General features: G+C 23.8%; 2 protein-coding genes across 3 annotated transcripts; both read right to left on the bottom strand.

Moving 5' to 3' along the window:
• Positions 1-338: 338 nt before the first annotated feature.
• On the bottom strand, positions 339-7,131 carry LOC122849815. 2 transcript variants are annotated; one of them, XM_044148639.1, is made up of 7 exons: positions 6,839-7,131; positions 6,570-6,723; positions 4,979-5,128; positions 2,156-2,316; positions 1,950-2,052; positions 1,420-1,847; positions 339-585 (listed from the first exon to the last, which is right to left on the bottom strand). In XM_044148639.1, the coding sequence occupies exons 2-7, from the start codon at positions 6,712-6,714 to the stop codon at positions 370-372; spliced, it is 1,203 nt and encodes a 400-aa protein (XP_044004574.1). In that variant the 5' UTR covers positions 6,715-6,723; positions 6,839-7,131; the 3' UTR covers positions 339-369. The 2 variants fall into 2 exon arrangements, with proteins under 2 accessions (XP_044004574.1, XP_044004573.1); XM_044148638.1 differs by having other exon boundaries at positions 6,570-6,990; positions 7,058-7,118.
• Positions 7,132-8,382: 1,251 nt separating this feature from the next.
• On the bottom strand, positions 8,383-10,809 carry LOC122849814 (origin recognition complex subunit 2). The gene is made up of 5 exons (XM_044148637.1): positions 10,588-10,809; positions 10,370-10,432; positions 10,233-10,292; positions 9,503-10,164; positions 8,383-9,432 (listed from the first exon to the last, which is right to left on the bottom strand). The coding sequence occupies exons 1-5, from the start codon at positions 10,688-10,690 to the stop codon at positions 8,407-8,409; spliced, it is 1,914 nt and encodes a 637-aa protein (XP_044004572.1). The 5' UTR covers positions 10,691-10,809; the 3' UTR covers positions 8,383-8,406.
• Positions 10,810-12,051: the final 1,242 nt, after the last annotated feature.

Below are 12,051 nucleotides of genomic sequence, written 5' to 3'. Positions count from 1 at the left end.
ATTTTCTCAGTCTTCCAACAAGTTAGCGAGGAAACCACTTGAGCAGATCGATATCACGCCCAAATCGAGCTGATAATGCCAAAATAAACGACCAGTAGAAAAGCTTGTACATGGATAATGGAAACAAGAAAAGAAAAAAGAAAAAAAAAAGAGGAAACAACAACATGAGCTTTGAGGGATACAGCAAGGGGATAAACACGCCAAACAAGGAAGTATCAAACTCATATCAAATATATTTCATTTGATTTATAAATAAAAGTTTTTAATAAATACAAATAATAATAAAAAATAAATAATAATTTTATTAAATAAATAATAAAATACAGACTAGTTATATATATTTTATATAAATTAACATGTTGCATAAATTTAAGAACAAGGTAATTGTTCATATGTCAAACACATGCCTGCTTTATTTTCTGGTGATGTTGAATCTTCATTACCAGATCCAAATGCAACTCTAATGTGAAATGGAGTTGCTGATGTTTCAACACGACAATTACCCTCAGCATCAAATTCATTTTGTCCACAAAGAGAATTTCCACAGTGCTCAAGATCACAAATACCAGCACCATCATTACCCGGCTAATATGCAAAAATAATATTATCATTAAATAAATATTATTCAATTATTATTTATTTAAAAATAGCCAAGAATAAATATTATTTTCTTTTTAAATTAAATTATATTTTATTATAAATAAATTTAAAAAACAACATTCAAATTACTTGAGGCAAAATCTGGTTTATCATAATATTATTACTTGAAAATTTAATTATTCATAAAAGCTTTGAATTTCAAAGCAATTCAAAATATTTTTTCATATTAAATTTTTTAAAATAATTATTATTATTTAAATTATGAGAAAAAAAAATTAAAAATCAGTTACAAAATTGAGTAAACAATTATGTAATTTAACATTTAAATAATGATTGACATGAAAAATAGGGTAAATGGATAAAATTTACTGAGAATTCAACGATAATTTTTAGCACGCGAAAAAAAAAAGAAATTTTATAAAACCCAAGAGAGTTGTAATAATTTATCAAAAAAAAAAATAAAAATTACTAGTAGTCACGTGATTAGCATTTTAAATCCATGAACTTTGTTGCAGTTTTTTTTTTTCTTTATCGATTTGAATATTTATGAAAAATAAAATTATAATAATTGTAAAAAAAAAAGGGGTAGTAAATATTGTTGATTGTTGTACGTGTTTACAACAAAGACAAATGAAAAAAAAAAAAAATAAAAACAATAGTTTGACATTGGTAAAGTAAGGGAGGAATATAAATTGAATCAATTTTATAAATAATTTATAAACTGGACTTTGCAAAGAGATATGAATGTCGCTTGGATTTACACAAAATAAAAATCAGCATACATGCATTGAATACATAGATGTTTTTTTTTTTTCATACCGTAATAAATTCTTCAAAGTCACATGGTATTAATACACGATCATTGCAACGTCTTATTGATGTTGTTGGATCATTATTACCAGTACCAGAACTTTCAGCATCATTCATATCAATTGTTTGATTAACACTGTATCTCATTGGACCAATACGAAATGAATCATTTGTACATGGTGTATATGCAATGCTACACATACCTTTTTCTTGTCTAACACATAATAAATAATCTTGATTTGCAAGATATCTACCATTTGGTAAAAAATTTAATGTTTTTAATAGCCCACGTGTTGAATCAAAATACTGAAGACAACCAGCTGGTGCACGTTGTTCAAATGGTAATTGTACAATTGACATTTCCCACATTCTTGATTGTAATGTACTTGGTAATATAAAATCTAATGTCACTGGACCATCAGCAACATCAAGGTAAACTAAATTTTAAAAATCATTTGTAGAAAAATTAATTAACACAATTGTTTACAGTCAAGTTGTACAACATTTTTTAAGTAATAAAATTTTTTTTTTATGCTTACTGTGTTGTCCACTGTTCCAACCACATAATTGAAATGTTCTATCACCACTTGTTATCTCCAACATGTCCTCATCACAAACACCTGTCTTTCTATTTGGCTGACCCTGTTTATTTTTTTATATAATTTATCATTTTAATCTGGTAAAAGTTGGCTAGATTATCAAATAACATATTTTGTAAATAAAATAAATATTAAAAAATTCTTACGATATTAAAATGCAAAAAATCAATCCTCAGTTGGCTGACTTGGGGCTCAATCTTTTTTACCACAACTGAACAATTCATGGGTTGATCGATGAGATTTGGAAAATCCGGATTCGTAACGTATGTCAAGTTACTACCAACTTCACCACCACAACTTGTCGTGACTATGAAAAAACATAAATAAAATATATTAAAAACTAAAAGATATTTACAATTTTTAAAATATATTTTAAGTCTTTTAATGAATTATATAATCAACAGAATAAATTGTAAACTTTAAATTGTTTTAGATTAATTTAACAATTTACAAAAGAAAAATTAATTAAAATTAATGCAATTATTTTCATTTGACCTCACGTGATTTCACAATGACTTGATGTAATTTTTTAAATGAAACAAGTAAATTTGTGTTATATCATATATATTTTAACCCTTCGTTCATATATAAATTGCTTTCCAATAATTCATATAGCAACATATGCTAAAAATTTTATCAGCTCGAATACCAAATAGCTCTACACCGAGTGGAAAAAAAATTTCTAATATGCACCAAACGAAAAAAAAAGGATAAAAAAAAAAAAACCAGCTGGTATAAAAATAAAAAAAGTAAAATTGCTAAAACTGCACGAGCCAGAAAAAAAAAAAATTAAAAATGAAGCAAAAAAAAAAAAAATAGAAATGGAAAGAGAAAAAGTGCATTGCTTTGATGGTGTTATTTCCTCAGTTTAAATTGGGTATCTATCTGGACAGCATGCAATTTGGAGATTGGAAAAAGAGTTTTGTAAGTAAAAAATAAAAAAAATATAAAAATAAACTTGCGTGTATTCATGCATTCCAAAGGGAATTCCCCGGTGGTTAAACCACTCTTTCGCTTTCTATCTGTTTTTTTTTTTTTTTTCGAGCTTTTTCTTACTTCTATTCATGGCTCACTTTTTCTTGCTTGGTTTTCATGTAATTTCAGCCTTGAGCACCAATTTCAACCCCTCTACAACTTATATCGAGCAAAAAAAAAAAATTATTATTATAAAAAAAGACAAAAATACACGACCCAACTAAACTTACAAAACTACTCGTTGAAATATTCACGATCATTGGGGAGTTTGCTAAAGTTTTTTTTCATTTTTATTCATCTTCTTTTTTTGGTTTTTATTCATCTTGTGTTTTATAGATATACATATATTTTTTAGTCGTTGAAAGGTGAGTGATAAAAATAAAAAAAAAATAATAAATGAAAATGGTTTTACTAGGCCTCTAGTTGCTACTTAAAATTGAGCTATTTGAAGACGAAAAAAAAAAAAAATATATATATCAACGTTGACATTGAAGTACCAAACTGGGAATCACTTTGAGGTTTTTTTTTTTTCTGGTCAAATAAAATGGACACATAATACTACACATTTTTGAAATAAAAAATAATTTAAAAAAAACGGAAAAGGAAATGAAAAAAGACAAACCGGTTGTAAAATTAAACGGTAAGTTGTGGAATAAAGATGAAAAATAAAAATTGTAAATAGACAAATAATAAACAATATTAAAAATATATTTATTTATTATAAATTGAAAAATAAATAATAATTAAAATATTATTTGTGTAGTAATAATTGAAGAAAATTTACATTATTCAAGTTTATATTTTAGTTAAGTTATAAATATTATATTTAAATATTCAAAGAGTATATATGTATTTGAGTAAGCTTAATATACAAACTGGGTAATTTAAATTCTTTGGTTTACTATACTTTATGTATAAAGAGAAAGATTGAAAGAGAAACACCGTTATATATAAAATTTCATTGTTTAAATCTCCAAAATCCCTTGTGTAATAAATTTGATATTCATACAACGTCACTTTAATCATAAAGATGTATTTATTTAAACTAAAATTTAATTTAAATTTGTTAATTTTTATTGTTATTTGTTAATTTTCTATTGTTGCTTGTTAATTGTTATTGTTGCTTGTTAATGACATATTTATGTACCTGATGATTTTTACTTGCTAACAAAATTTCGAAATTTACATTTTAGTATTTAATAATTTATTGGAAAATATAATTAATTTAAAATAACACAGTTGGGTTCAATCATGAGGCTATTTTTTTATGTGGAACGCAAAGAGTTAACCTTTATATAGTTAGCAATCGTGTAACTGTATCCGAATGCCGGTCAATACCGCAAATGATTCGAAACTTGTTTTGAGATAACAAATTTTTTTTTTCCTTTTTTTGAGGTCGTAATACTAAATTATGTTTTGTTTTATTAAATTTTCATTATAAAATGTATAAAATTAATATTTTTATTTGTTTTTTAAAACAAAACTTGTTTAAAAATTATTGAAGATTCAATTTTTCTCATTTTTATTTTTAAAATTCAATTTAAACATTTTTTATTTTGCTAAAAAAAAAAATATTTTGTTATTAACAATAGCTATTATTTATAATTTATTAAAACTACAAATATTAATATAAAAATAAATTTATAAATTTTTATTAACATAATATCTTTTATATTTAACAAAATGAAAATGAAAAAAAAAATAGAAGCAAAAGTCAATAAGAATTTATATATTTTACTGAATACATAATTTTTAAGTTGAAAATTAAATTGATAAAATATAGAACATGTGCTTAACCAGCGTGTAATAAAAAAAAAAAAATATATCTATATTTCCCTTGGGCTAAAACGTGGAAAGAATATATTAAAGAAAAACTAAAAAAGAAAACTAGACAAGAGAAATTAATATATCATATTTTTTCTACAAACTTTTTTATTTCATTTTCATTTTAATATTATAAAATTTAAAAAATTTTTTATCAGTTTATTACTTACATACACAACAAACACCAAAACCAAGTGCACAAGGTCCATGTGATTTTCCATGATTAATTCTACAAGCGTAGGTATTCATACATGTACCACGTCGACGTTTATCTTCAGATAGACACTCCTCTTCAACTGGTACAGGAAAAAAATTAAGCACTAAAAAATAAAAACAAATAAAAAAATAAATAAATCAAATCAATAAATAATAAACTTAAAATTTTTTAATTTAATATTAAAAAAAGAAAAAAATTTTACCAATAAATTTCATTATATTTTACGACAATGTAAATTTTTAATATTCATAAGGTTTTTATTAGATTGGAATTTTAAAATTTTTAAATTTCATTGACACTAAATCTAGTTTAAATTAAAAAATAAATAAAAAAAATGATTGATTCTTTTTTGAGAGTGGTATTAGCCTCTACACCCCTCATCTGTCAAATAAATCGAAACGCTGAAACAGGGGAGAGACTATACCCAATAAACCAGTCGATATAGAACAAAAAAAAATTCAACAATATTTGTATCAATAAATCACTTAATCATTGATACCTCGTTATGCCAAAAAAAAAATTAAACTAAAAATATTTCTCTATATAAAAAGGAATATAGAAATAATATTTTTAAAAATATTTTTTATCAATTTTACCACAACAAAGAGAGTGGTAAAAAAAAAAAACAAATTAACTAATGACAAAAGTGTAGCATAATTTTCTTTTTTCAATTTTTATTTTACATGTTTTGTTGAATTGAATTATTATCCACAAAAAAAAATTACACACAATGAATTAACGAAATATACCAAAAGAAAAGAAATGGAAAAAAAAAGCTATTTTCTTTTTTGTTTAAAATATTTTTAAATAATAATAAAATGTTGAAAAAAAATGTGGCTAATTTAAATTAATTGTGGCACATTGTGGTGATTAAATAACTCATTAAAAAATGTAGAAAAAAAAAATGTAAAATGAAATTTTAAAAAGAGCAACATGTGTGATATGAATATACACGTTTTGATGGTTTTAAAATTCGTGCTTGGATTATTGAATTAAGGCTTGTTTGTTAATATCCATATTGATGAATATATTGTAAACGAGATTTAAATAAAATCCATGATTTATCAGGGTTTGTTGAATAATATCAAAATTCATAATGGACAACACCCTGGGGAGAGGTTTATTCATTATCAACAATTAAATGATAATTTTAATGACCACGTTTATCAACCAATATTTACAGCTCCACCTTTTTTTTTTTTTTCATTAAATTATCATTATTAAATTGTTCTATTATTTATTGTTAAACTCCAAATAATTAAACTTTTATTTTTTAATTTTCATACGGTAAACAAACTTCATTTCAGAAAAAAAAAAAATTCCATTTTAATTTATTGACAAAAAACTTGAGACATTTAAAATTGGATTTTTTTTTTTTTTTATCATTTCATTTGTTTGATGGAAAATTTGGAGATTGAGATAATTAAAAATTTAAATTACCAATTATTAATGTCATTGAATTGCTCTTTAGAAAATTTTCCATTATTTTTTAAAACAATATAATTTGATTGAAAAAAAAAAAAATAGATAAATAATTAACTCACCTCGTGAATCTTTCATGTTTGATAAACTATTATGTTGATATTTAGTTGATAATGAAGACCACAAATTGATTGTTGGCCACTGTTGACATGGTGTTACCAATAAAAAAATTAACAACATGAGCCATGATGATGAACATTGTCGCATAATGACAAACTACCAATTGACAAAATAAAAACACAAAATTTCTATCGTTAATTACTTTTAGTCACTTTGTCAAATATAAACACAATAAATATATTAAGTGACTTGTTATTTTATGGCAACTAACTGAACATGTTGATGTGATGTATCATCGTTGTTTACTGGTTCAAGGTCTAGGTCTTCATGTGGAATTATTGTACCATACAACTGAGAGATTTCATCGTGTTGAATAACCTGTTGGGTCGTCTCTCCCTCCAATCCTTTTTCCTGCTCTCCTCTCTAATTTATTTTTTTTTTTCTTTATTAATCTTGATTCATTTTTTTTTTTGATGACACACGCGTTTACCTCATCCTTCTTGCATTCAATGACACGCAATATTTTATACTCTATTCTTTACAATTCTTTCGGCCAATGACTCTTTTTTTTTTTCCTCTTTTGTTGGTTTTTTTTTTTTGTAATTAAACAAAAACACTTGCTGCAATGAAAAAATATTAATTAATTTTATTATTTTGTGGACTAAAAGATAGTGTATACAATTGTTTATTAAAATTGTTATTTATATTATTAAACAAGGAAATAGTATAGGTATACCTGACATTGTTTTTTATTTTTTTTTTTTAACATTCTTGTGCTACAAAATCGATCGTCCCCGATCTAAATAATCACGTGAATAATAATAAAATGCAGCTGTCGTAAAAATTTATTTATTCAATAAATTGATTTATAAATATATACTGCAAAATGTCAGATCTCACGTTTGGAAAAATTAAAGAAAATATAAAATTTTAATGAAATTATTCAAGGTGTATTTTGCACTGGACTATTTATAAATTTATTTGTGACGAATTAAATTTTATTGTTGAGATATCAACATTTGTCGACAACAATTTGTGATAACATTATTGTAATTACTAATTACTCGATTAATGATTAATAATAAATGTTAAAAAATATGTTGACTGATGTTGACAACTGATGAACTGATAACAACATGGCTTTTGTGATCACGAAATAGAGAGAGACAGGTTGTCACAGATAGCGCTACCGTTAAGAAAAAAAAGAAAACAAAAAGAGTTAACCAATGACAGATGAATAATTTAAATTTATTACTTACTTAAAAATTAAATTTAATTAAAAAATAATTAATAATTAATCGAATAACTCAGCCAAAAATTAAAGTACATTTCGAAATAAATTAAATAATTTTTAACATTATTCTTTACATAATTTCGAACAATAATTAAAAATAATTTTCTAATTATTAATTAATTAGTTTATAAGAAAATTGAAAGGCTTAAATAATTAGCTGGTGAATTTTTTTTTTCAAATTACAGTGAGTTAAAGCTTACTGGGTTATCATCACTCGGTGATAACAGAATCAAGTTGACTTTTCTACGAAAATAAAACACACAAAATCAATATACGTAGAGTTCAGTTGACGATAAACCAGTAGACTCCAGGTAAATGTTATTCAAAAAAAAAAATAATAATTAAACTAAATTGTAAAATAACAACAAATAAACAACACAAAGTTTAAGAAAATGTATCAACTCTTTTTATTTACTAGCACTTATTACAAGTTATACAAAAATACAAAAATAATTAATGAAAAATATTGATTAAATAAATGAATGAACAACCAAAAAAAAAAATAAAAAAATGAAATAATTAATTGAAAAAAAAAACAAAAAGATTCATGTAGTTTCATGATCTTCTAAAAATTTACTTAAAATTACATTACTTATTGGAATAATGAGATACTCACCACGATCAGCACTTCTTTTAGTTTTAACAAGTTTATGATCAATAAATTCAGTCAGCTGTGCTCTCAATGCACCATCAGAATTAACATAAAAATTTTCTCTAGCACCAAGATATAAATCTTTAAAAGCCATACCAGAATAATGATTACCTTTACCATTTTCAATTTGATATTTAACTAATATTGTATAAATTGCTTTAGCATTTTTAGTTAATGATGCAAATACATTATGAAGTGATGATAAAGCAAGTGCACCATTTTGTTGTACAAGTAATGAACTTTCATACATTGTTTCAGCTTCATATGGTACAAATGTCGTTGCATCCCACCAATAAAAATTATATCTTGATTTTTTAACATTATCCCAAAGTAATGGTGCATTAATATGATCAACTGATGCTATTAATTTAATATTTGGAATAGCAGCAAGACGTGATAATACATCTTGTGCTTTATTTGATCTCAACATAACACCATCAATATTATGAATTAATAAATATAATTTATCATCTGGATTATCTCTCATTGTTTTATCAATTAAATTAAAACAATCATTTTGATTTGCTGGACAATCAATTTCAAGTACATCATTTATAATACCATCAAGTATTTCTTTGATTGTTAAACTTGGAAAAAATCCATTAACAACAAATGTTGGATGATCAGATAACATTACATCATGAAATTCATGAATAATATTTCTTTTTGAACCAAGACCATGAAGAAGAAGACTGTAACCTTCTTCCATAATATAATGCCACATTTTAAAGTGTGATTTACAATTATTTGCAAGTTCACAAATACCATCTTTGTGTTCTTTTGATATATGATCTTTATTAATTAATAATTCCTTTAATTTATCTTCATCAAGACGTGGATTTTTTAAACGATTTAAGGTATTATCTGATGTAACTGCTCGCTCAGATTGTGATGCAAAATAATCATCTGTTTTCATATGCTGAAAATACATAAAAAAATTAAAAAAAACAATCAGCATTAAATAAATTATTGGTAGAATAAATACTTACATATTCATTATAAATAATTTTGTTTCTTGATCTTCCTCGTCTACAAGGTGTTATTGGTACCAATTGATTTTTCAAAAGTTTTCTTTTTGGACTACTATTTTCATCTGGTTCATCATCATTTGAATGATCTTTTTCTTCTTCACTTTTAATATCACCATCACCATCATCGTCATCGTCATCATCATCTTCATCAGTTGGAATAAATTCACTGTCTTCAGATATACTTTCATCTGAATCACTTGCAAAATGAATTTGTGGATGACTTGATCTTGTTGATCGTACTGGAGTTTTAGACGCCTCTAATATTTTTGGTAATTTTTTTTTACTTGATTTTGGTGTTGTTGGTGGTATATTTATTTTTTCAGTTAATACACAAGCAATTTTTGTAATTTTTGGATCAATTTTAGTTGTTGTTGTTGTTGGTGTTCTTGATAATAATGCTTTTTGTATCATTGCATTTTTTTTTGATGGTGTTTGAAAACCATATATTTTATTTCCACTAACATCTTCTTCATCAAGAAATAATTCAGAAGCTTTTTGTGTATCTTCTTCAATATTTTTAAGTTCATTTTCAAGTTCTTCTTTTAATGGACTCAAATTAAAATTTGCTTCATCATCACTATCTTCATTATTAACCTTGGTATCTCTTTTAAAATTTTTTGCTAAAATAAAAGTTAAAAAATTAATTTTTATTCAATTTATTTATATTTTTAATAAAAATTATAATTACATGGACTTGTTGATGAATTATCATTTGAACTTTTTGTTCTTCTCAATCGTCTCTTCCAACCTACATAAACAAATTTAAATAAATAAATACAAATAATTATAAAATAACAATATTTATAAAAATCATTAAATAATTACCAGTTGATTCTTCAGATGTTGGAGATGTCTCATTGTCATTGGTAACACTCCTTGATCTTGTAGCTAAATTAACAAACAAAAATCACATTAAATAGCTAAAATTATTAAATTAAAAAATTGCAAATTTAATTGTTTATTTATTAGCTAATAAACAAGAATGAAAAATTTTAATTGTTGATATTTTGATGATGCTTTAACAGGTTAAACATTAATTTTACCTCGAGTACTTTTTCTTAAAGGTGTTGCAGATCCATCCTCATTGTCACTGACATTTTGACATCTTCTTTTTGATGTTTTTGATAAACCCTTACTATCAGCCATTGTTGAAGTAACAATATTATTTATTTTTAAATAAATAAACGTGCGTTTGGAATTTGTAAACAATATGTCAGTTTTAGTTTATCAGCTCACCTGAAGAGGCCAGATGAATCGCAGATGTTGTTTTGAATTTAGAAATGCACTGGAAATGAACCAAATAAAACGAAGGAATTCATGAAACAGTATGGGAGAAGCGTTTCAGCTGTTTCCATGTCACTTCATCGATTTGGTGAGTCAAAGTTCAATTTTTTTTCATAACAATAACACTTCTATAATCAACTACTTATCATTTTTTAATTTTATTTTTTTATATATTCATTTAATATTCATTATATATCAAATTTAAAAACAAGACAAATGTTATCAAATTTAATGTCTGTAAATTATTATTTATTTACTTTTTTAATCGATCCATAACAAGGACAAAAAATAACAAAAAAAAAATTGACATTTCATTGACACTCTTATATAAAAATATAATTAAATTTAATTTTTATAATTAATTAGTTATCAATTAAAAGCTAAACAAATTTCATTAAATTATTCTTATTTATTTACTTTTTTAATTAAATCTATAAAATTGGTAATACGTAATTTCTATCTTACCGATAAATTGAAAAAAAATTTAAATTTAAAAGCTCAATCAATACAACACAATTAAATTATTTTTTTAATTAAAAATTAATTTATTTTTATTATATAAAAATAATTAAAAATAATTAAAATTTATTGTCGATTTATTGAAATTAAATAATTTGCCATTTTAATTATTTAATTTTGTTTATAATTAATTAATTAATTGTCATTAAATGCTTTAATTAATTATTATTAAAATTCCATTTACTTGACCTAATTTTTAATGAAATTTCGTATTTTTTTTCATCAATTTACATATTGTTTTACTATTCAATATGACACAAAAGCTTATTCTGGTTGATCGATATTGTATATTACCCAAATAATATATACCTATACAATAATTTTATGTGTTAAAATTACAAATGTGTAAGTTGATATGTGTACATGCAATGGCGCACAACAGCACAAAGTTCACAACTCGTGCGTTTTAGTAAAATCGATTTTGCTGCTACATTTTTTCAAATAACAATGGTGTAACAATAAAAGCTCCACACATACGCCCTTATTAAACACTACCAATAAATACATATATTTACAAATAAAAGCTAAATCATCAAACAAATATAAAGCTTCAAGCTCATATGAAATTTAATAATATTTTATTTGATAAACTAATAGAAAAAAAAATTATTGCAAAAATTTTCATAGAATTTTCATAAAGATATTATGAAATACTGTATGAATAAATAAATTTTTTTTTTATCAACCCTTATTGTGGATGAGTA

The sequence above is a fragment of the Aphidius gifuensis genome, linkage group LG2 (assembly GCF_014905175.1).
Source record: "Aphidius gifuensis isolate YNYX2018 linkage group LG2, ASM1490517v1, whole genome shotgun sequence".
Classification (NCBI taxonomy): Eukaryota; Metazoa; Arthropoda; class Insecta; order Hymenoptera; family Braconidae; genus Aphidius; species Aphidius gifuensis.
Note: the sequence above shows the minus strand (reverse complement) of the source record. Positions and strands in the feature narration are given on the sequence as shown.

What these genes read in the sequence shown, in the direction of transcription:
- LOC122849814 (XM_044148637.1), bottom strand. Translation starts at nt 10,690, where the DNA reads ATGGCTGATAGTAAGGGTTTATCAAAAACATCAAAAAGAAGATGTCAA. An exon ending in AACATCTGAAGAATCAACTG is followed by an intron (nt 10,293 to 10,369) that starts GTAATTATTTAA and finishes TTGTTTATGTAG; the next exon opens with GTTGGAAGAGACGATTGAGA. An exon ending in TAATTCATCAACAAGTCCAT is followed by an intron (nt 10,165 to 10,232) that starts GTAATTATAATT and finishes CTTTTATTTTAG; the next exon opens with CAAAAAATTTTAAAAGAGAT.
- LOC122849815 (XM_044148639.1), bottom strand. Translation starts at nt 6,714, where the DNA reads ATGCGACAATGTTCATCATCATGGCTCATGTTGTTAATTTTTTTATTG. An exon ending in ATTTTTTGCATTTTAATATC is followed by an intron (nt 2,053 to 2,155) that starts GTAAGAATTTTT and finishes AAAAATAAACAG; the next exon opens with GGTCAGCCAAATAGAAAGAC. An exon ending in TTGGAACAGTGGACAACACA is followed by an intron (nt 1,848 to 1,949) that starts GTAAGCATAAAA and finishes TTTAAAATTTAG; the next exon opens with TTTACCTTGATGTTGCTGAT.